This window comes from Xenopus laevis, chromosome 1L (assembly GCF_017654675.1).
Source record: "Xenopus laevis strain J_2021 chromosome 1L, Xenopus_laevis_v10.1, whole genome shotgun sequence".
In the NCBI taxonomy this organism is placed as follows: Eukaryota; Metazoa; Chordata; class Amphibia; order Anura; family Pipidae; genus Xenopus; species Xenopus laevis.
Genome location: NC_054371.1, coordinates 99,839,900 through 99,864,778, shown reverse-complemented (window position 1 = coordinate 99,864,778; position 24,879 = coordinate 99,839,900). Strand labels below are relative to the sequence as shown.

Genomic DNA, 24,879 nt, shown 5'->3' with positions numbered 1-24,879 from the left:
ACCGGGCAAAGAAAAAACTCTGTGGCTCTGTGTCAGTGCCTCTGCCTTAGGAGGCAGAAGGGGCTGGAAGATGGTGTTTCCATACAGCAGATCCCTCGGACTGAGCCCCCTTGTTCCCTCAGATCTGCTGTGTGGCAGTTTCGCCAGTGCAGCCACCACACAAGTTAGAAAACAAAAGCAAAGATCTGATTGGTTGCTATGGGCAAAAATTGGTTTCTTGGGGAAAAATGACCGCCTTCCATATTTTGTGTTAAATCAGGCATCACGTAAAATACCAACCAGGTGGCAACCTCCACAGGACATCACATATATAAAGAGTGCATTGGTATATATAGAGTGCAATATAACAAGAGCAGACAATAAAGTTATTGAAAGGGAAAAAACGCACTACCTAGACTCTTCCAAATAAGTTAAGGTCGTAGGGGTTGTGGAGGAACTTGTGCAGTGCAAGTAAAAAATACGTAGTTAAGCATTTTCTTAAACAAGCCTTTAACGTAGTGTATTAGCTTATTTCATCATATCGTAATAAGGCAAGAGTGAAGTGAGGAGGAGCAAAACGTAATTGAGGATAGGCGTACATTTCCCCCCCCTGAACTTATTAAAATGGGCACGCCTGCGCTGAGACACAGAGTCGCAGAAAGATGGCGGTAAGTATGTGGGTTACTTTGTGCGTGTAGAATGTAGTGATTTGGCTATTACAACTAGCCAGTTGGTTACTGTAAATCATCGAACGATTTTATTTATTGCGTAGCGGGTTTCCATGATTGGATCACGATTAGCTAGAGGCTGGTAAACAAATGGGAGGCTTTTAATGGAATTCGTAATTATGTGTTGCTATTATATCCGGTTAGAACGCTGCGCACGCGGCAAACTATCCATGCAATGTTAATTAATCATAAACGGGTTATCAAATTACATATGCAAGTGTTAAATCAGAATTAAAGCACGTTTATAGGTTGCGTATATTTTGTTTGTGAGTGTGCACATAGTGCCTTTAAAATGAATGAAAGGAGAAGCTTTATAAATTGGCGCTTTGGTCGAAGCCAAGGGTATTTATTAATTAATCCTCTGTAAGATTAGTGATGGATGCAGATCAGGAGACCTAGGATAGATCAGATGCAGATCTAACAACAAGCTGATGGAACTGTGTGCTATTGCCTGTTGTGCATAGCACAATAAATATTTTTTCAAAAAATAGTATAGCCATAGGTTGGTGCCTTTCAGGCCCTGTGGAAAGTGAAGCCTAGGGGCCTCACATAGTATTCTGCCACTGGTTGTCATCCCTGTTTAAACAGACCTTGGTAAATGTTTCCCAGATTGAAGGATAGCAGTTCAGTGTAATAACTGAAAAACATTGTTGCTAGTGGTGTGTTAAAAAAAATGAATAACATCTGTTGCCTATCTCTGAGATTCACCTTTGGTATGAGCTTAATAAATGATTCCTGTTGCACTATAATAATTGTCTTTCACAACCTTATCTGGGCATTTGCACTTTGCAGCCAAATTTTTCTTGTATCATCTTACCTAATCGCCTAGTATTGCTCTAAACATCTCTAAGGGGGTTATGTAATAAAAGGTAATACGTTTTCTATGGGACAGTAACCCATAACAACCAATCGGCAGGTAGCATTTACTGGTAACCTGTTAAAATGCAAACATCATATTGGTTGCTATGGGGTACTGCCTTATATAACATATGGGGGAATATGTATTAACATATCTGTTTGCTTGTCACCAGGACAAAGAGAAGAAGAAAAAGGAAAGCATTCTAGACCTCTCCAAATACATAGACAAGACAATTCGAGTAAAGTTTCAGGGTGGAAGAGAAGGTATGCTTTCTAAATGTGAATTTCTAAAAAAAAAAAATTTCAGTAGATGTTGCACTGTTTTTAGAAGGCATGGCAGAGTACTGTGACTAAAAAGGTGCATGGCTATGCTTTTGGGGACAGAGGGGGTCAAAATACCTTTAGTTGTCATTCTTTTTCATAGAAGAGCATGGTAAATGTTTGGCAGATACTAGAAGCCACAACCAGAAATCGGACATTTTTCATGAGCCGGTCCTGTACCACAAAAAGGGGCACATGAAGGAAGTGAGCATGTGCTGCCCCTGGTACACCTGTTAAATTGAACAAAGATGAAGTCATGGGCATCCACATAAAAGATCTATAGGCAGGTGTGTTTTTCATCAACGCTGCAGTTCACTTATAGGAGAACTAAACTTCCTTTTACCCAAAAGTCCCCACTGGCCCCCTGCGCTGCCTCGCCCCTGAATTGTGTTCGCTCTTCAAATACTGACCACACATGCTTCATTATTCTTCGGGTCCTTTCAGCAATTTCCGTTACTTTCAGCGTATGCACAGTTTCCGAACCGGAAGATTGCTCCAACTGTGCATGTGCCAATACGGCGCTCACATTACGAATACTAAAGTGCAGAAGATGTCGGGGGGTTAAGATGCATGACGACATCCCATGATACACGTAGACTCTGTTCTATGTGCTTCAGTAACAAGGACCATCAGCACATGGTTTGACATTAGGTTATATTCACCATGTGTCCCAATGAATGACTTTCTTTGTTTCTTTAGTTGATAAAAGAGTGCATAGACTGAATTCTTGACACTACCCGCCCTTCTGTTGATGTGAAAACTTGGTATTGCAGTGTAAAACTGCAAATATCTCAAAATGAATGTACATTATGAAAACTGAGTAAGTTTACATGAATTCATTTAGGGCAGTGCTGTCCAACTTCTATGCTACTGATGGCCTGATTTTTTCTGGCCTACATGGTGGAGGGCCAATAATGGATGCCAGTGTTGACCACTCCCTGCTTTTAAACCACACTCACTTTAAACCACACCCATGTTACCACAAGACCATGTCCACATTAATGGTGGTAACACACCAAATTAACAAATGGTTGGTGCTCACTGCAGGGATATTGTTCATATATCTTAATCTCTGTAGTGCTACATTTTAAATCTTACACATGGTAAGCAGACACATAAGGCAGACTTTCATGTGGGGGGTTGCTGGCCGCCATTTGGACAGCCCTGATTTAAGGGTTTAGATCCACTTTAAGATATAATTACATGCTTTCAGGATTGCACAAATTTATTGAGCTATATAAAAATAAATGAGGCTTTCATCACATTAGGAATTACACCGCACTGTACCCAGTCTTTCAGAGTAAGGGCTATGGTACTTTTTATAGTTGTGGTGCTCTTGTATATACTCAAGTATAAGCCAACCCGAGTATAAGTCGAGGTACCTAATTTTACCTTAGAAAACTGGGAAAATTTATTGACTCGAGTATAAGCCTAGGGTGAGAAATGCATTTTAGGACATGTTCAGCAGAACACACGCTCTGCTAGGGAAGAACTGGCACTTAAGGAAAAGAAGTTTAGTGAAGATCAGATGAGTGTTTTTGGTGTTGCCCAGCATCTTCGGTGACAGTAATCATCCCATAATGTTTTACACTGTATTGTACGGTTTTGTTTTACAATGCAAATCAGCAAGCAGTCTAATAGTCTTCTAAAAAGTATACCGGTATGTTCAAGTTGCTGCTTACTCACTGATCCGAAGAGGCTGCAGTGACTGTTCCGTGCTGCCCATACTTGTAATCTCCCCCCTTGTGGCTCGGTCCTCCTTCCTTAGCCCTCAGACTCCCTTCTAAGCTCTCATCACTCAGTCCTCCCTCCTCAGCCCTTCCACTCTTAACCCTGTGTGCTCAAAGCTGACATGACAACGCTAGCTCACAAACTTGAACGCAGAGCACGGAGTAAGATTACAAGTATGGATAGCACGGAGGAGTCACTGCAGCCTTTTGGATCAGTGAGTAAGCAGCAACTTTAACATACCCGTATACTTTTTAGAAGACTATTAGACTGCTTGCTGATTTGCATTGTAAAACAAAACCGTACAATACAGTTTAAAACATTATGGGATTATTATTGTCATGAAGATGCTGGGCAACACCAAAGACACTCGTCTGATCTTCACTAAACTTTTTCCTTAAGTGCCAGTTCTTCCCTAGCAGAGTGCACGCAGGAGCACATGTTCTGCTGAACATGTCCTAAAATGCTTTCTGCACATTTGCGTCGTTCAGCTTACTTGAGTATAAGCCGAGGTAGACTTTTTCAGCACATTTTGGGTGCTGAAAAACTCTGCTTATACTCGAGTATATACGGTAGTCAAAATACCCTTAGTTGTCATGTCTTCTCATAGAGCATGGTAAATGTTTGGCATACGTTTTTTTTTGGGGGTTGTGGAGTTTCTCTTATTAGCCGTATTTCATGTAAAATTATCACATTCCTTAGTTTTGGAGCCCCTATAAAGGCAAACGGTAGAGGTCTCTTATGCAGTATGTATGCAGGTACATTGTTTTTTTTCAAGTTGTTATTATTTAATAAAGATGACAGATTGTGGATAACAATATTTGACAAGTTATCGTCCTATACTTTAGTAAATGGATACAACAATAAAGATTTCCGCTTTCCCCAATATAAGTTGTTCTCTCCATAGAAAGCCTTCTCAGTAGAATACACTTAAACCCCAATATACAAGGGATACTAAGTGGGGAAAAAAGGTACATATAACAGCAGCTTTTGCTGATGGCCTGCTTATATTTGTTAGACAACCTAGAATTTCCCTTCCCAATCTTATGGCTGAACTTAGGCTTTTTAATTCGGTGAGTTAATTTATCCAAATAAAAGCGATACCAAGCTTACATATACCCTTCAAATTTGGGACTTTCTTACCAAAACTGGTAAGTGGCTGAATAGACCAACACTACATACCCCGCTCATCTGAAACCCCTCTTTTACCCCAGGCCTAGATCTTAGCAACTACAAGGGATGGACTATTGACCTTCATAAAGGAGCCTCCTCCTTCTATAAGTTCAATACCCTTAGAACCCTAGAAGATCTGATACCAAACCGTCCGATCACAGATCTAGACCAATTTAAATACAGACAAATTACACATTTCATTCACTCCCACTTCCCTCACAATAATGTAAGGCCAGATCCAACACCTATCGAACATATGTGGCTTTTGGAAGCGGTGCCCCCGAGAGGCTTATCTACTATATATAAACTCATTCAACAACTTCGACCAGACCCATTACCGAAATTGAAAGAAAAATGGGAGATGGATTTAGGCATGCCCATAGCAACTGAGAACTGGAATAAAATAATAAATCTTTAACTCCTAAAACCTCCAGGTGCACAAAGCTTCAAGAACTCAATTACAAATTGCTAACACAATGGTATTGTAACCCAACCAAATTAACCAAAATATTTACCTCCGCTTCCCCTTTATGCTGGAGATGTAAACAACACCCCGGGATGCTCACTCATATTTTTCATTCCTGCCCCTCCCTCAGTGATTATTGGACTTCTACCACGGATGCTATAGAAACGCTTACAGGTGATAACATTCCCAACACTTCACTAGCTCTCTTATTGCACGACACTGTCCATTCACCGAAAGGTTATCGGAATTTTCTCACGCCTATCCTGCTAGATGCAGTGAAAACACTAATCCCCCTTCACTGGAAGTCCACACTAAGACCAACTGTCAAGGAATGGCTGGTCGGGGTAAAGGAGATCCAGAAATTTGAGGAACTTAAGTCTAATTCAGAAAAAGATATGACAGTTCACTAAGAAATGGTACTATTGGTTCCAATTCATGGAAACGGACCAATTTAAAACCATGTGGCTAGGGGCTCAATGACCTCAGTGTGGTGTATGCCTGAACCAAACTTTCAATCTGATCGGACCATCTCCTACGCTCATACTAATAAGTAACATTTAGGTTCCACAACGAACCAAGATTACCGTTTCCCGGATACGCCTCGCCCCCGGAGCTGAATCTTCTTTCCTCCTATCTCAATTCGTGAGATATAGTTAGGTATGTACCTCTACCAATTGAATAACAAGCCCATTGATCCGTGTTGGGAATTCTCAACACCTCTTCTCCCACTTTTCTCTTCTATGGATCTAACCATATTCCACACACAGTAGACACAAGGTTGCTTTATATATAGGCGGAGGAATTGTGCATTACTTTTACATCCTGGATTCACTCGAAAGGGCCATGGTAGCCCCTCAGGACCATTACCCCAAAAACCGAGTATTCCTTTCCTTATGCTACTATGTATAACATTAATGACTCCATCATAACCTCCGTACCCATGCTATTGACCATAAGCTATTGTGTTCTTTTCTTCTTTATTGTGTCACTGTGTATCATTATTTTTCAAAATGATGTAAAACTTTTTCAATAAAAAGACAAATTGAAAAAAAACAAAGATTGCTTCTTTAAACTATTTCCGTGTCTGATAATTTCTTGGTTTGAGAATGTGATCATAAAATGATGAAGAGGGGGACTGCCAGTTCACGTTGTTACCATTGGTTAGTTCCTGGATTTCTTCCAGTTGTATTTCCAGGATTTGGAAGAATCCCAATTATCATTAGGACTATTATCAAGTCTGTCTGTGCATGTTAATTTTAAGTACACTATACAAACAATATAACTATAAATCAATACAAAACAATATAACACGGTGTCTGTGTTGCCTCCTACTTCCTCCCTGTCTCCGATTCTCTAGACAGGAATTATTATATTCATGACCATTTCTAACTAAAAAGGAGGGCACGGGTTATTCCAGATGGGTAGGAATAAAGTACCCTCGGGTCCCATATTTTCTGAAATCGTTCTTGTCTGTCATTTAGTATGCTAGGCAGTTTTTCGTTGACTAGAATGCAGTTTATTTTGTTTTTCAAAAGTTGCATTGGTAATAACATAGATTTCCAGGGTTTGGCAATTGTCAGTTTAGCAGCCGTGAAAAATGTGAGTATTCTTGTGTGTTTACTTATATTTTGGATTTTGCTCCCTAATAATGCTTGGTCTGGTGATTTTATGTAAATTAATCCTAGTGACAAAATATTATTTCATAGAGCCTGGTCCAAAATTTTTGTACTTTGGGACATTGCCACCATATATGGAACACCATGCCCTCCTCTCTGCAACCTCTGAAACAGTGGGATTCATAATTGTTCATTTTGTGTAATCTGGCTGGTACTAAGTACCAACGCAACAGAACTTTGTATCCTGCTTCAAGCAGGGTGATGTTGATCGAGCTGTGTTCTGCCAGATCCTTTTCCCAAGCTTGCACATATGGCAAGGTTGGTGGAGAGTACGCTTCCAGTATTTGGTAACGCCAAGATAGTACCCCTCTCAAATATGGGTAGGAAATGCATTTTTTTTTATTTTTTTTTTTAACCTTTATAACTGAGCAGCTTCTTTCATGTTAATAGATATAGACAAAGCTGACACTTGCATATGCTTAGGGTACAGAACCATTTGGGCTGCTACCTTACGTAACACCTTTTTCTTTTTTTTTTCTTTGGTTTTGTTCTTCATCTGATTAAAGCAAGTGGAGTGCTGAAAGGGTTTGATCCATTGCTGAATCTTGTACTGGATGGCACAATAGAATACATGAGAGGTAAGTCACAGAGGTAAAAACTACTACAAGATCTATATAGATATAATTTTATTCACTCTTTTTTTATTAGGGATGCACCGAATCCACTATTTTTGATTCTGCCGAACATCTGAATCCTTCAAGAAAGATTTAGCCGAATATTGAACTGAATCCTAATTTGCATATGCAAATTAGGGGTGGGAAGGGGAAAACATTTTTATTTCCTTGTTTTGTGACAGTCACATGATTTCCCTCCCCTTCCCTAATTTGCATATGCAAATTAGGATTTGGATTCTGTTCGGCCTGGCAGAAAGATTCGACCAAATCCTGCTAAAAAAGGCTGAATCCTTGCAAAATCATGAACCGAATCCTGGATTTGGTGCATCCCTAGTTTTTATGTGTTCGACTAAAGGCAAATAGGATTATTATTTTTTTTATATTTTTTTAATTTCTTTAATTGTACATATATTATCACAAATTATGCTTAATATATTCAAAAATTTTCTTTTTATATAAGAAATTATTTGGGTATGAGGGACTGGGGGGAGGGTAAATGCCTAATGTTTCAGGACCTACTCTGTAGTAGCACAGATAGCTCATTTTGAACAAGTCCGTGGCTGACTGAATATGGCACATAAAGGGATACTGTGGTAGTAGAACATGATTTTTTTCAAAATGCATCCGCTAATAGTGCTGCTCCAGCAGATTTCTGTACTGAAATCTGTCTTTTTAAAAAGAGCAAGCTGATTTTCTTTTATATTTAATTTGAAATATTACATCAGACATGATGTCCATTTCCCAAGTGTCCCCCAGTCATGTGACTTGTGCTCTGATAAACTATAATCATTCTTTAAGATAGCAGCTACCTGACACATTACCTGAAGCATTCGTTTGCATTGCTAAAAGTGCTTTGAGACAGCTATTGGTTCTCACCTTCTAACTACTTCAGTGCAACCCAAGAAAGTGCTACCTAGCCATCCCCTCCCAGTGGTAGACCTGAGAATAGCACCCAAGCAGGAAAATGCCTGTTCTTTCCCCCATGGGTGCTATTCTCATGTTTAACTCTAGGTGGGGCTACCTGGGTCGCATTGAAGTACAATGATAAGGGGAGAAATAATAGCTGCCTCAAAGCAGTTCCAACCGAAAGTGCTGGCTCCTTTTCAAAGGAGATGGCTGCCTCCACATCAATATTACAGCTAAAAATATACATCTGTGGGTTCAAGAATACAATTATAAATGGTAGAATGAATTACTTGCAGTGTACCCAGTGTAATTTAGAAAAAACATAACCATAAAAATCATAACAAATCCCTTTAATGTTCAAAAAATTTGAGAAAGCCATGGGTTCTAAAAGAGTATACCCTTGAGTACTTTGAGAGCTTAGTTTAGTTTTAGTCAGACAGCTTTTCTTATTTTCTCACTCCCTTTTTAATCTGTTGTACTAATGGATGGAGAAATGGTGTAAATAAATTATTAAAAAGTATCCGTTTTTAAATGCACATAAGTGGCAAGTACTTCAGTTTGTAAACTAATCACAGAAGTGATTATGTTCTTAAAAAAGAACTGAACCCTCCTCAGACCATAGTCTGCCTCCATCACTCTACCTCCAAGTGAACCTGCAAAGTATTCAATTCAAGCATTCCACATGGGAAGTACCACTAATCTTCAGGTGACCGTACCTGGTAACTATTTAGGCTCTCTGTTATACTAACTCTACTTATGATTTGAGTTACAGGATATTTCAGTGTGATGATCAGCCCTAAAGTGTTGTATTTTTATTTTATTTTGTAGATAGCTGGTATTATCTTTGTAATTTAGTAATCTAGTTACATAGTAAATTAAGTTGGCAAAAGACATACCAGATATCTGTTACCATACCAGATCAAAGAAGAGAAAATGTCCTTTCTTAAACTTATCAAAGAAATCAAGGAACTTGGGCAACACAACCTTTGTTGCCCCAAGTTCCTATTCTTTTTTTGGTGAATTACTGCTACAGCAACCCTGGACGCTGTTGGGACTGGAAACACCAGTGAAAGAGGACAGAAGAGTCTATTTGGAGGTGTGCTTGTGCAAATATTATGGCTTTCTAAAACTGAGCTAAGATCTGACTCCTATATTCCATTATAACCGATAATATTTACTGTTTTCAACCCATAAGACTTTACCCCTCTTATGTTCAACAACGTCTTCCTATATTTATTGTATAAATTGTACAAGAAATTTTTATATTTATTTTATTTATTATGCAATATACTGTACAACCACTAGTTGGCACTTATTTTCGAAGTTCTGTAAATATGCTGAATACTCGTGAGGATGTGATATCACATTATAGCTCAGCTTCCCATAACCAAGAACACGGTAGGTAGGTTTTTTTAGATAAGGATTATGGACAAATGGACAATTTCTAGTGTATTGTAACCCCCTGCCCCAAAAAAGATGCTAGAAATTGCCCCTGTTCAAAGTGAATGTGAGTCTCTGCTATGTAATGTCTCGTCAAGTGTATATCACTCTAAAATGAAGGACTATATATTTGTAAAAGATACAGATGCATGTGGATCGCTGCACATAAACACTGCCTGGGGTGTATGGCATTTATAAAGTATATGGCATTGATAAAGGGGTCACACGCAGGGAGTTAGATTTACCCTGGTTCTTGGAGTGCAAATCCTGTTCCACGCACTACATGCCACTCCGCTCAGCCTAGGGGGTTGCATGCATAAGGATAGCAGTGCCTCTCTGCAGGACCCATTTGCCTGCAAAAATTGCCAAACAAATTCCAGGAGGTCAGGATGAGCCCCTCTGTAGATCTTGCTCTAAGGGGCTGACTTCCTCCTCCTTTTCTCCAGCAGGTAATCCAATCCCATGACAGCTCAGTCTGGGACACCCCCCAGAGGATAGCATTCCTGGGACTTCCACAGAACTTCCAGCCCCCCTCTGGGCAATTGAACTGTCTCAGTCCTTGGCTTCACTACAGAATCTACCCTCTATTGCAAATACCTTGGGCAGAGCCCGAGCTAAGCTTGATCAAAAACCATGCGGGAAACGTAAAAGATCAGAAGGATCCAAGGGGCATACTCGGACTCCATCTGATGAATCGTCAGTGGAAGGGTAGTCTTCACAATTCGTCAATGCCTCCGACAGTAGACTCCCCAGTATTCCCCAGATTGTCAGTCCAGAGCCCTCCCGGTCACTGATGCCGCAGCCTTTAAGGACCCATCTGACAGACGCCTCGAGGGTTTTCTTAAAGCAGTGTACTTTTCTGCAGGATCAACTCTTTGTCCAGTGGTAGCTTCAACCTGGGTGGCCAGGGCCATACAGGCATGGGCCAAATCGCTCTCTTCTCAGAGGGTGTCCCCCAGATCTGACATCATTACGATATATTGCAGAGCCATCCGCTTATCTGTGTGATGCCACCCTGGACACTGCACAGATCATGGCACGTACTTCAGCCATTTCAGTAGTGGCTCGTACAACACTATGGCTAAAGAATTGGGCAGCTGACATTAGCTCAAAGAAATCCCTAACTTCGCTTCCCTTTAAGGGACAACGACTGTTTGACGAGGAGCTCGACAAATTATCTCTCAGGCCACAGGGAAAAAGCACTTTTCTTCCCCAGTCTAAAAGTTAATCTTCAACATCATCCCGGCAGGGAATATGTTTTTGAGGCCAATCTGGTTGATTTACAAGACGTTACAGTCCTTCTCAACGCTCCAACTTTCGCTCTAAACCAGCTGTCAAGGGACATCCAACATGGAAGACCAATAAATTCACAGCAAGACCTCGGCCGACAAGCCTACTTCAGGCTGACAGGGCACCCCAACAGTCCATAGGGGGCAGGCTGCTGCAGTTTCGGGAGGTCTGGAACAGTCACTCGTCCTGGGTAAACTAGTATTTCAGAAGGCTACCACCTGGACTTTTCTGCCTATCCTCCCAGAAAATTCCTTATGTCCAGACTCCTTACCAGTCCGACCAAAGCACAAGCCTTTTTTTTAGACTTTAACAAAATGGAACAGAGAGAGTGATCATTCCAGTGCCCCATCAGAGGCATTCTCTGGTTTCTACTCCAATCTGTTTCTAGTTCCAAGGAGGGATGGGTCCTTCAGACCGGTGCTGGATCTCAAATTCCTCAACAAGTACATCCAATCGACTTGATTCAAAATGGAGACTCTATGATCAGTAATACGTGGGATGGAACCGGGCCAATGGATTATGTCTCTGAACGTCAAAGATGCCTATTTCCACGTACCAATTTGGCTGCCCCATCATCAGTTCTTGAGGTTTGCCTTCAAAAATTGTCACTACCAATTCGTGGTGCTCCCTTTTGACCTCTCCTCAGCGCCCAGAGTCTTCACCAAACCGATGGCAGTGACAGCAGCAACCCTACGGCTCCAGGGAATTTTGGTGACTCCATACCTGGACAACCTACTACTGAAGGCCAGGACGGAAGAAAGGAGTACAGGGATCTCCAGAAGGTGGTCACCCTTCTACAAGATTTTGGCTGGCCCATCAACTGGAACAAGTCCAACCTGATCCCCAGTCACCGGATGACATTTTTAGGTCTCGAGTTCGACACACTCATGCAGCGGGTGAGCCTACCCTTAGACAAACAGAAGAGAATAAGAAGTCAGGTGAACCTATTGCTACAGACTCAAAGACCCTCAAAACATCTGGCAATGAAGGTTCTGGGATTGATGGTCTCGTCAATCGAGGCAGTGCCCTCTGCTCAATTACATCTACACCCGCTCCAAGCCAACATTCTAGCCAATTGGAAGGGAGGACCCTTATCACAAAAAATGTCACTCCTATCCTCCACAAGGGAGTCTCTCCGCTGGTGGCTCAGACTGTTCAACCTATCTGAGGGTCAATCCTGGGCAACACCAGATTGGACAGTGATAACGACACACCAGTCTTCTGGGCTGGGGCGCAACGTGGACAGCCTATCCACACAAGGTCTATGGTCTCCCGGGCAGTCCAAACTCCCAATCGATATTCTGGAACTACGAGCTGTAAGGTTATCACTCAATCACTGGCCGCGCCACCTCCAAACAAGGGCAGTGCGGTGCAAAGTGACATTTCTCCCACAGTCGCATACATCAACAGACAAGGCAGAACCCGCAGCACTAGCAGAGGTTCAACAGATCCTAATTTGGGCAGAATCCAGCTCCGTAAGACTGTATGCCATTCAGATCACTGGAGTAGACAATACCAGGGCAGATTTCTTCGGCCGAAACTTACTAGATCCAGTGGAATGGGAACTTCACCCAGAATCGTTCACAGAACTGGTCAGTCATTGGGGCCAACCCCAGATCGACTTGATGGCATCCAGAACCAGTCGCAAGGTGACAGCCTTCTTTTCCCGTTCGCGGGACCTGCTAGCAGTGGGAATAGACACCATGACACAATCCTGGCGGTTCAATCTAGCCTATGTCTTCCCACTGCTCCTCATGCTACCTCGGGTCCTGAAGAAGACCAGACAATCTTACACCACGGTCATTGTGATAGCTCCATTCTGGCCCAGGAGAACTTGGTTCTCGGACCTTCAGGAGATGTCCATAGCACAACCCCTTCGACTAACCCTCAGGAGCGACCTACTGTGTCGGGTCCCATAGCTCACCACAATCCGGGCCTCTTCGCTTTGACGGAATGGCTGTTGAGGCAACCATTTGGAGACGAAAGGGGATAGTGGAGGATGTCATCGCCACAATGTTAGTCTCGCAAGCCTACGTCATCCAAAGCATACCACACAGTCTGGCGCAGGGAGTTGTCTACACCCTCAACAGAGTATTCCTTCATGGAGTGTAACATACCACGGGTATTATCCTTTCTCCAGCGCGGTTTGCCGTTGGGAATCAAACTTAGTTCCTTGAAGGTGCAGGTTTCAGCGCTCTCAATCCTGCTCAAGTCATGTTTGGCCATGGACGATTCAGTCTGCACATTGCTACAGGGAGTAGCACATGTCGCTCCGTCATTTCGTCCTCCGACACCAGGTTGGGATCGTCCTGGACGCTCTACTGGATCCTCCACTTGAGTCCCTAAGGACGATTCCAGATGAATGGCTCACCTGGAAGGTGGTGTTCCTGGTGGAAATCTCGTCGGCCAGACGGGTATCGGAGATCAGTGCCTTATCCTGTTATCCTGCATTCCTCGTTTTCCACAAGGAAAACTCTCTGTAGTCTCTCTCGACTACAGAGACACCGATTTCACGGTGAGTATAAAAATCCTGTTGTGCCATGTGTGACTATGGGGCAAACTTGCTAAAGGGCGAAGTGACTAACGCTGGCGAAAATTTGTCAGCGTGACGTCATTTCAGAACTTCGCCGATTTACTAACGGTCGTTGGCGTAACATCGCTAGTGAAGGAGATAGACTCTAGCGGTACTTCGCTCCCTAACGCCAGGCAAATTTGCTCTCTGGTGAATGGACGTAACTACGCAAATTCACGAAGATGCGTATTTTACTGAACATTACCTCTTGCGCCAGACTTGCCTTCGCCACCTCAGACCAGGCGAAGTGCAATACAGTAGATAGGAGTTCCTAAAAAAATTGTTGAAAAATTTTCTAAGCCCCAAAAAACGCTAGCGTCTTTTACTTTTTCCGGGTGATAGGCTGCAAAAGAGCGTAGTTTTTTTTTTTTTTGGGGTAACCGGCTTCCCCCCTACATTTCCTAACATATAGCACATAAACTATACACTGAGCTCATGTGTAGGGCAATATAACAACTCTTATTTTCTTTTATTAAGGTTTCCCGGGCTTGTGTAGTGTAATGTATTTGCTGCAACATATACATCCATTGAACTTTAACTTCCCGCCGTATGCAAATTAGGCAACGCTAGTGCAGATTTGTTCGGCGCAGTAACGATAGCGAAACTTCGCCAGCGTTTGGCACCCTGGACGCAACTTTGGATTTAAGTGAGTTAGCATTGTCATGGCCAATATCCTGGCAAAGTGTTGCTCTGTGAGTGAAGCCGTCGCTGGTGAATTTGGCCCTATATAACCTTAAATTTTTAAATTTTTATTTTTGGAACTATAACTTGCTGCATTTTGTATGTTTCAGCAATTGTTCAAGTTTAAACTTAGAAAGTAATGTAACTTACTAAACAAATATCCATTTGAGTTATACAGAAGACCATTGGAAGGGGGCCTAGGTTTGCCAAATCTTAAGAAATATTTCGTAGCATCCCAAATAGCGCAGAACTAACTAACAAGAAACTAACCACACTTGCTGACTTGATTACAGTTAGGGGTCCTTGTTCAATCCCCTATTTAACGGACACTTATGGACTTCCGAAGGCAAAATTATTTAGAACATCCCAACTTCTACATTGGGTCAAGGACAGATGGAAATTAGCAAACCTAGACACAGCCTCCCAAACATATTTTGAAAGGTGGTACTCTAGAGAATACATCTCCCCAAAAACCGTCTCCCTTTTATATTGTATCATGCATTATCATACATTAAACTATGGGAAAAAGAGCTGGGATGTACTCTGACAGAGGAAGAATGGTTTAAAGCTTGGTTCAACCTGAATCATAGCTCAGTCAACACGATCCTAATAGAAGCTGGCTACAAGGTTCTTATGTGATGGTATTTAACACCTGTAAGAATATCAAATTTACCATTCCCCCAATAACCACTGTTTTAGAGGTTGCATGATTCCTGGCTCTATGGGACATATATGGTGGTCATATCCTGAGGTTGCATGATTCCTGGCTCTATGGGACATATATGGTGGTCATGTCCTAAGGTGATCAGGTTTTGGGGAAGAGTTTATAAACCTAAAGAAAAAACCTTATGAAGCTTTAATGGGATTGCAGCCTAAGGATGTCCCTAAAATAAAATGTAAGCTATTGAACCACATATTTTTAGCAGCAAGACAAACTAGCAACATGTTGGAGGTCCCCTAGTATAAAATACATTGTTTAAAAATAAAATTGACTGGATCTATATCAATGAGAGGTTAACGGGATTAGCTACGGACAGGATTCAAACAGTTAAAAAAAAAATATGGCAGCCATGAGTTGACTAGATTTAATGGTACTCACCCTACATAACTCTTACCAATAGATTTAGGCGGCATTAATTTCTCTTGATCATAGAATACACAAATGACGATGAATAAAGAGCATTAGTCTCCAAGTATATATCATAGAAATAATTTTTTATTTTCCTTTCTGGTTTTTTTTTTTTTTTCAGTTCAGGTTATGTGAATTGTAAAGTATCAATGATATTAAACAGGAAACTTATTGTACATTTTAAGATATAGCCTGCAAATAACCGTTAAATCTTGGAACCCCAATAGGTTATATGTATTCAGTCTGAACTTCAGAGCTGCTAACGGGTTTTAGAATGTAACGCTATGTTAATGTGACAAGATGCTGGGAATATTTCCCATTAGATTTAAGTCTAATACGCACTGGAAATGTATATCCGTATCAATTTCAAATGTGTAAAATGTACTGCTGTGAATCATATTGGATGCTTGTACAAATAAAAATATTTAACAAAGATTTGTAGCTGATTTCTGGGATTTTTATTTTTAGCTTGCTAATAGCAGGCTTTCGGCTCAACTGACAGTCCACAAACTAGATTTAACGGAGTACAGAAATGTGCATGTACAGTACAACTGACCTTAAAAGCAAGCTCTTCAGAGCCTGGTATTAACATGGTAAAAACTGACTAAAGCTGCTAATATCTCAGATACCACTAAAATAAATATGTAAATGCAAAAATCAGCTTGCAACAGAAAACTTGTTTGAAGGAAAAAATCCTTTTGCTTTTCAGTGATATAAATACAATTTCTGGGTTTATGATTTGTAAGGTCTTTTGTAAGACACTGTATCTTTGACTGTATATCTAGTATAGGTAAATTTAAAAAATCAACTGACTGGTGTGGGAAGTTCTTGGCATATAAACTCTTCAATGATTACTCAGCAAGTCAGCAGTTGTTTTTAGATTTACCTATACTAGATATACCATGACCTGGATGAATGAAAATATTCAAAGTCACTTAGACTGTATAGTATAACTAGAGTAGACATCGTCACTTGTTCTATTAATAAATGTATTTTGTTTTTTTTTTTTGCTTTTTCCCCTCTAGATCCAGATGACCAGTATAAATTAACAGAGGACACACGGCAGTTGGGGCTGGTAGTCTGCAGAGGAACATCTGTAGTACTGATTTGTCCGCAGGATGGCATGGAAGCAATCCCTAACCCTTTTGTTCAGCAACAAGAGGGTTAATGAACAACAAAGTTTCTTCTCCTATATTTCTTTGGTAGAAAGAACAGCTTCAAGTTGAAGATTATGGAAATACTGAGTTTGTTTATTTTATATTTAAACAAATTTGTTTTTTTAAGGCAGAGAGATGCTATTTTAGTGGAGCAAGCATATTCCAAATACACTGATTTCTGTTGGAGCTTTTTGTGTGTAATCCTTTTAACTCCCGTAACCTACATTGTCTCCCAAGGTGATAAATCTCCAACGAATGGATGTACAGTTTACCCATCAATTCGTTTCTTCTAATCTTTGCAACTGCGGCAACTTTGGGCAACTATTGAAAATGCATCGCCGCGTGTGCATTAGCGCAGGCGATTTTGCGCTGTAGCCTATGGGGAAAAGACACTGAGGCAGTTTGGGGAGATAGTCGCGCAAAAGACGTGGCGATAAGTCGCAAGGCGACAATCTCCCTGAATCTCCTCGTCTGGCCTTACCCTTAGTATGTGAGGAGGATAGTTTGTGGCTAAAATCACATGTATATTGTGGCTAAAATCACACACACACGTATATGGTGCAGGGTAACACATTTGTACCACCCCTTTCCACAGTTGTATATTCCAGATTTTGTGCTGCTAAAGTTCTGCCCAGAACAAGGGGTAGTTTGTTTTCCCTTGCAAGTGTGCATCATATATATTTTGGCTAGATTATTTATCAGCATAGCTGTATAGGAGTTGAAAAAATGCACACCTCTATCAAACTAAACTATTACGCTTTTTATGAACGTGGCAAATAAAGACCCAATCTTTGTTTCCAGTGTGAAACCGTGAAAAAGTATTCATACCTAAGAGAACAATTTGCTTGAAAATCATTGGTGTTTCATTTTACATCTATCAACACTGAATATTTCCTGACACATCCGTTTTGTTAATATACAACTGCAAGAATGGGCAATGTTCGAACACGGGTACATTGCTTTCAATTAATTCCTCCAAGTAATAAATAAATGTACCCAATTCTTCCCCATACACAATGCCAGTATTGTGTCCCTGTTTAAATAAAACCAAGACTGTTAAAAACCTTAATTTAGAAAGCACTGTTTAAATACCACTGTATCAAAATCTTTCTCTAGAATGAATTACACTGCGCCTACTTGTAATACCACTATCACACTGTAAGAGCTTTTGAATACCAAAATTATATCAGCTTTCCTCCACTTCTTTAATATTATACCATAGAGAAAGTCTGAGAAAATCAGAAACAATGGTCTGGCCAGTGCTGCTGGACTATTCATGAATGGATATCCTAGAACAGTGATCCCCAACCAGTAGCTCGTGAGCAACATGTTGCTCCCCAAACCCTTGGATGTTGCTCTCAGTGGCCACAAAGCAGGCACGTATTTTTGAATTCCAGGCTTTGAGGCAAGATTTGGTTGTATAAAAGCCAGGTGTACTGCCAAACAGAGTCTCCTGTAGGCTGCTAGTCCACATATGGGCTACCAATAGCCAAATTCAGCCCTTATTTGGCTTGATACAGGAAAATTTTTCATGCTTGTGTTGCTCCCCAACTCTTTTTACATCCGAATGTTGCTCACGGGTGAAAAAGGTTGGGGATCCCTGTCCTAGAACCATGATAACAGGTTTTCTTTTTTTTTTTTGTGCAACTATAAAGTGAGTCATCACACCCTGGTTGCTGTTAGGAACCCTACAATTTAATTGTGCTTTGATTTGATTACAGCTGCCTAGTTTTATTGTCTCCATCAGACAAATCTTGTACGGCCACTGGGAATAACCAGTAAAATATCACTTCTTACATCTCTCCAAGGATCATTGTTTGACAATTCTCAAGAGTATTAACAGAAGATTAATCATTCTTAAACAAACCCTGGTGTACAATATTTGAATAATATTGTTCAATAAATGGAGAAATGGCAGTCAAATTAAAAATGTCTTCACCGTTTTAATATGCCATCTATCGATCTGTGAGAACAATCGAGGATTTGTTAGCCCGTGAAAACAGGCTAAAAGCAGGTTTACTTGAAGAGAGGGAGTCTCTACAAACCGCAATCCTAAACTGGCCTATAATAGGTTCATTGTTGTTTTCTATAAAGGTGCAGAGGTCTGTAGACATTATTACTGTGAGATATGCATATGTAAATTAGGGGTGGGAAGGGAAATCACGTGACTGCGCCACAAAACAAGGAGGTAAAGTTTTTTTCCAAATTTTTCCTTTCCCGTCACTTGCATATGTAATTTAGGATTCAGTATATCCCAAGTAGCCACATACCAAAGCAAATCCTAATTTGCATATGCAAATTAGGGGTGGGAAGGGGAAAACATTTTTACTTCCTTGTTTTGTGACAGTCATGTGATTTCCCTCCCCGTCCCTAATTTGCATAATGCAACTGAGGATTCGGTACGGCCTGGCAGAAGGATTCGGCCGAATCCCAAACCAAATCTTGGATTCAATGCATCCCTACTTTCAAGCAAGGAGTTCCATACTTTATTGTAGTTGTCTGGGCAACCCCTGTTTTTAAGTAATTTAATTGTATGGGAGTGCTTGATTTACAAGGGCTATCCAACTGTTAAGTCTTGGGTTCTGTACAGACAGTCATTTACTTATGTATTTTTTGCGCTCAAGAGAGCAGCTCAGCCATCGGCTATAGGGGCCATGCAAGCCCAGATTTGATGATAAAGTTAGGACTGTCGGAGTGGCATTTGGGACAGATAGCATCCACGTTTGGTAGAAGGGTCATTGGGGTCAGACTTTTAAGATTTTTAAATTTGGTGACCCATTTGGCATAAATCGGCTGTTATAAAGGCAGCCTCCTCAGGATGTTATGTGAGGAAATTCTATAGTGTCAAATTTTTTTTACTTTACTGGTAGAACCCCTGGCCTAGAAAGTAAGATGCAGCAGAGAAACGGCAGGAATTTCAACAATGTCAGGTTCGCAGGAAAATTTTACTGATCACATTATTTTGACCTTTACAAACAATTCTCTACCCAGCATTAAGGAGCTAAATGACTTCAACCTAGTGTCCTGATATAAAATAAAGCCCTCCAAGACTCAAGCCTGCCTAAAATCTCCAAACATACAACCCAGCAACATAAAGCTAATTTTCAGTTTGAAGGAAAGACTTGTGTATAGTTTAACTAGGCATTACACTTCAGAATGACCCAGGACTAATCTCTATCTGAAAATGAAACATTGATGATAGTGTAGTACTGGATTTTGGATTTTCCACAGTAATCCCCATATGCACAATGGATTAACAGATATCTGCCTTTCCATCACATGGCAACTGTGAAGGTGCAAGCCTGGACAACATACATCCTCCCATAAAATAATCCTTGAAACTACACTACAGTCCATAGAAAAGAGATGCACATAACTGGACACCCTGTTGGATCAACAAAGGGACACCTGTAGCATTGGACTATGGGATTTTATCTACATTGCATCCTAATTTTATTACACTTCCTTGTCTATCTAAGAAGAGATGAATCATCTCCAAAAACAATTAACATTGACCTGATTGGCAGGGATTGTCTTTTGGGCGTGGCTGTCCTGGAAATCCCTTCTTGTTTTTTCTTGTGGCAACTTTTTTGTCCAAATGCATCAAAGTTTATGGGTGTTTTTTCTTATGGTGCCTTTTTTGTCTCCGCAATTTTTTTTTTTGGTGACTTTTTTTGTTGCAGCCAATTTCTGGCACAGTTTTTTTGTGAAAATCTTGCAGATGGCGGAATTTCACTGCAAATCCATGGCTGCCGAAAAATTCACTCATCACTACTCATTATTGCTCTTCTCTCTCTGCTAAACTGCGAATTATTATAAAAAATTGTCTATCTACCCAAATTTCTTTATTTCTGGATGCTCCAGTTACCATACCCAAAGAGATTCAAAATAAAACAGCCTTATACTTCCCTTCCACTGGAATAATGCCAGAACATTCCTTTAGCAAAATCCCAAGAATTACATGGGAAAAATTTACACTACAAATTTACACTACTCAGTATTAGAGGATTTATTTAAAACTTTTGTTACTACAGGAATTACAGAAAGCTTCAAATTATGTGAAGGCCATCTCCCACAGACTCCATTATAAGCAAATAATTCTAATACAAGTATGGGATCCGGAAACCCGTTATACGGAAAGCTCCAAATTATGGAATGGCTGTCTTCCATAGACTCCATTTTATCCAAATTTTTATAAACGATTTCCTTTTTCTCTGTAATAATAAAACTGAATCTTGTACTTGTTCCCAACTAACATATATTTAACCCTTATTGGTACTAAAACCATCCTACTGGGATTTTCTAGTAGACAAAGTATAAAGATCCAAATTACGTAAAGATCCATTATCCAGAAAACCTCAGGTCCCAAGCCTTCTGGATAACAGGTCCTATACTTGTATTTAAAAATGATTTCCTTTTTCTCTTATAAAACTGTACCTTGTACTAGAGCCAAACTAAGATATTTAATCCTTAGAGGAGACAAAACACTCCTCTTGGGTTTATTTAATGTTAATTGACTATTTGTTTTTATTATGCAGTATTTTAAGTAATTTTCTGGATTATAATTTACTATATAGGATCATGATATTCCAAATAAAATACTGTGTAAAAAAATTATAGCACCCAATAAGTGTTTTATCAAATATGATTCCCAAACATGTTGTTGTTGCTGTGCACGGTGGTCCCCTCTTCAAATTAAAAAAAAATCTTCTAATATTGAAGTTTCAAAATTAATTTTCCCCCTTCTTATGTCTTTTTAAAGCAGTGGGGTGACTGTAAACTGTTCTTAATTTATACATTTAGTTGATACATCTCCTATCTTTATCCCTGCTGCAGCACCCCCCTCATTAAAAGCAACTGTTATAATTGATACAATAATACAATGGTTGCTAATTTTCCACAGATGTTGCTGAGAAATGTATCAACTAATGTAGCAAATTGTAATAGTTCAAAATCTGCTCCTGGTTACTGAGCTAACAGACTGAATTACCAGGAACTTCAATTAAACTTTTTGTAAAAACTGTCAAAAATAAAACATGAAAAGCAATTGAAAAAAATACTTAATTTCTGGTGAACAATCTGAGAACAACTGAACTGACAACCCCACAATATTAAATAAAATACAGGAGGCTGGTGTTTTTTTAGAGAAGGTGGCAACCATGCATTTAAATTATTGTTTGTACTTCTTTTTCTTTAATAAAGGCCTTAATGCTAACTTCCTAAATGTCATTATTTCACACATAAAGCTACAGTATATAGTATTTTAATGCTGTAATCTCCAAACCAGTTTTCCTCTTCTGCACCCAAAGCCAGTTTACAGCTTCAGTAAGGGAATCCCTTTTGCTGATTGAAGGACAAGCACAGAGGTTAGAGGACTGCATTATAAATCGAGCACTACTGCAGCAGAATTAACTTAATCTTAACATAATGTTAACATTATGAAAGTCGTTAGCTGTTTCCATAGGCAGATCTGGAAGTAAATGATGCCAAAGAAAATTAAGGATCACATGCATTGATATTACACTGTAAGTGAAGTATGCAAATTTGACTTAAAACAGATCATCAAGTAGCCTCTTAGCTTAATATTCTGCTTGTTTGTGTTATTTTTCTGGAGTTTTTCCATGGTCATTGCAAATATGAAAATGCATATAATGTTTTGCTTTGAAATTTATATTATGTGTTAGTGATTCTCAAGAACATATTTTCATCCAAGATTAATATCGAGCTGGGTAAAGAATTATTGTTGAAATATTTTTGATGTCTACAAAACCTATGAATCCATTGAATGATACAGTTTTTGAGGTTGGAAACAAGGTATGTCCTTGTTTCCCAAAGAAGATTTTTTGATGTCTTGTTTTATGGTGGGTTCAAGGAAAGTACTCACAGTAAAATTCATCTTAAAGGGGTAAATTAATGGTGTTTCCAGGCCTTGCTTGATTTTATAAACAATAGAACAATCAAAATTAATAGAATGAATGTTACAGGCTTACAGCTCTTCTAGAAACTGCAGATTTTCTGGACTTGCAAAAGGCTAAAATGAGATGTCCTGGATTTCTAGCTAATGAATTAACTGAATTAAACTATCTGGGAATGATGACTACTCACAACAATATAACTGTACTGAGCTGTATTATTCTGCCTTACCCATACATTGATTGTATATCAATGCAGAAGAATTTATTCAACTTGACAAGGAAACACTTTTTAAACTTTTGCAAAATAGTGATTTATATGTCCCTGCAGAAGACACTGTTTTTGAAGACATCATGAAATGGTTCATGGAAGACCCAGTTAGAGAAAAGGACTTTAAAGATCTAATAGCACAAGTGAGACTTCTTATCCTTAGTCTGACGTTTTTTGATATCTTAGTGAAAATAAGTCAAATAGGAGAACTGCAGGATGTGTACACTAGACTTCTGAAAACTTTCAATGCCAAACCCCCTCAAGGCATGGACCACCATAGATGAAACTATGTTTACCCGCAGAAGCTATGATACATTATATATCATAGGAGGAAAGCATGAAAAAGATCAGCAAGAGTTTTTTATGTATTTGCCTAAAATATATTATGTTATGTAATGTAATGTATAGAAGACTGCTGAGAATTGTACATTATACCCATTGTTTTAAAGACAAGCTGACATATTTAATTCAAGCAACAAAAAAAGAAAATAAAACCATGCACATGGTGTGTGTGCCTGCACTTACACAGTACATAGAGAATGGAAAAAAGTCCTGTACTGTGCATATACCTGTTTGGGAGAAAAATGGCAGTGAGACAATCTACAGTAAAGTAACATAGTAAGTAAGGTTGAAAAAAGACACACGTCCATCAAGTTCAACCTTTTAGTTTTTTTTTGTTTTTTTTTATTAATCTGCCTAACTGCTAGTTGATCCAGAGGAAGGCAAAAAAAAACCATCTGAAGCCTCTCCAATTTGCCTCAGATGGGGAAAAATTCCTTCCTGACTCCAAAATGGCAATCGGACTAGTGGCTTGGATATTCTTACATCCCAGGTGCATGACTTTACATTTATCAACATTGAATCTCATTTGCCACTTAGCTGCCCAGATTGCCAGTTTGTCAAGATCGTGTTGCAAGGATGCCACATCCTGGATGGAATTAATTGGGCTGGATAGTTTTGTGTCATCTGCAAGTTGAATAAAAGTGGACCCAATACCGAGCCCTGAGGGACCCCACTAAGAACCTTACTCAAAGTAGAGAATGTACAATTATCAACGACCCTCTGTACCCGATCCTATAGCCAGTTTCCTATCCAAGTGCAAACGACTTCATTAAGCCCAACAGACCTTAGTTTAGAAAGCAGTCGTTTGTGGGGCACAGTATCGCTTTGGCAAAATCCAAATAGATCACATCTACCTCCCCCCACTGTCCAGCATCTTACTTACATCATCATAAAAAGCAATTAAATTTGTCTGACATGACCTATCCTTCATAAAGCCATGCTGATTGCTGCTCATAATGCCATTGACTAGGACAAAATTTTGAATGTGAACCCTTAACAAGCCTTCAAATAATTTGCCCACCACAGATGTCAAATTTACTGTCTTATAATTGCCAGGCTGAGATCATAATCCCTTTTTAAATATTGGAATAACATCAGCTTTTCTCCAATCCATAGGCACCATACCAGATGAAAGTGAATCTGAGAAAACCAGAAATAGGGGCTGGTCTAAAACTGAACTAAGCTCTCTTAGAACTCAGAGGTGTATGCCATCAGGCCCTGGAGCCTTGTTTACATAAATTTTTATTAAAGCTTTATGAATCATATCCTGTGTCAGCCACTGACTAGATTAAGCTGAGCCATTAGTGCAGCTATAAAGTGAGCCTGGGAACTCAGAATCCTCTATTGTATACACTGATGAAAAGAACTGATTTGGCACATTTGCCTTTTCTGTATCTGTTACAACCATACTGGTACCATTATTTAATGGAGCAACACTCTCAACCTGCATATTTTTACTATTCATATAACTTTTTAGGGTTAGTTTTCACATCCACCACAATTGGTAGCCTTTTCTGGTAGGCTCCTCAACAACTTGTGCTATAAAATTGTCATGCAACAAGTTTATAAACTTGTTCCCATTAATTGATCTGGTAGTACTGTTGCTCCAGTCAATATCTGGGTAATTAAAATCCCC

The 24,879-nt window shown here is 39.7% G+C and overlaps 1 protein-coding gene across 1 annotated transcript; it reads left to right on the top strand.

Annotated features, from left to right (window-relative positions):
• Nucleotides 1-636: 636 nt before the first annotated feature.
• On the top strand, nt 637-16,904 carry lsm7.L (LSM7 homolog, U6 small nuclear RNA and mRNA degradation associated L homeolog). Its single transcript, NM_001092657.1, has 4 exons — nt 637-647; nt 1,739-1,829; nt 7,436-7,507; nt 16,587-16,904. Exons 1-4 carry the CDS (start codon nt 642-644, stop codon nt 16,727-16,729), a joined length of 312 nt encoding a protein of 103 aa, NP_001086126.1. The 5' UTR covers nt 637-641; the 3' UTR covers nt 16,730-16,904.
• The last annotated feature ends 7,975 nt before the right edge of the window (nt 16,905-24,879 follow it).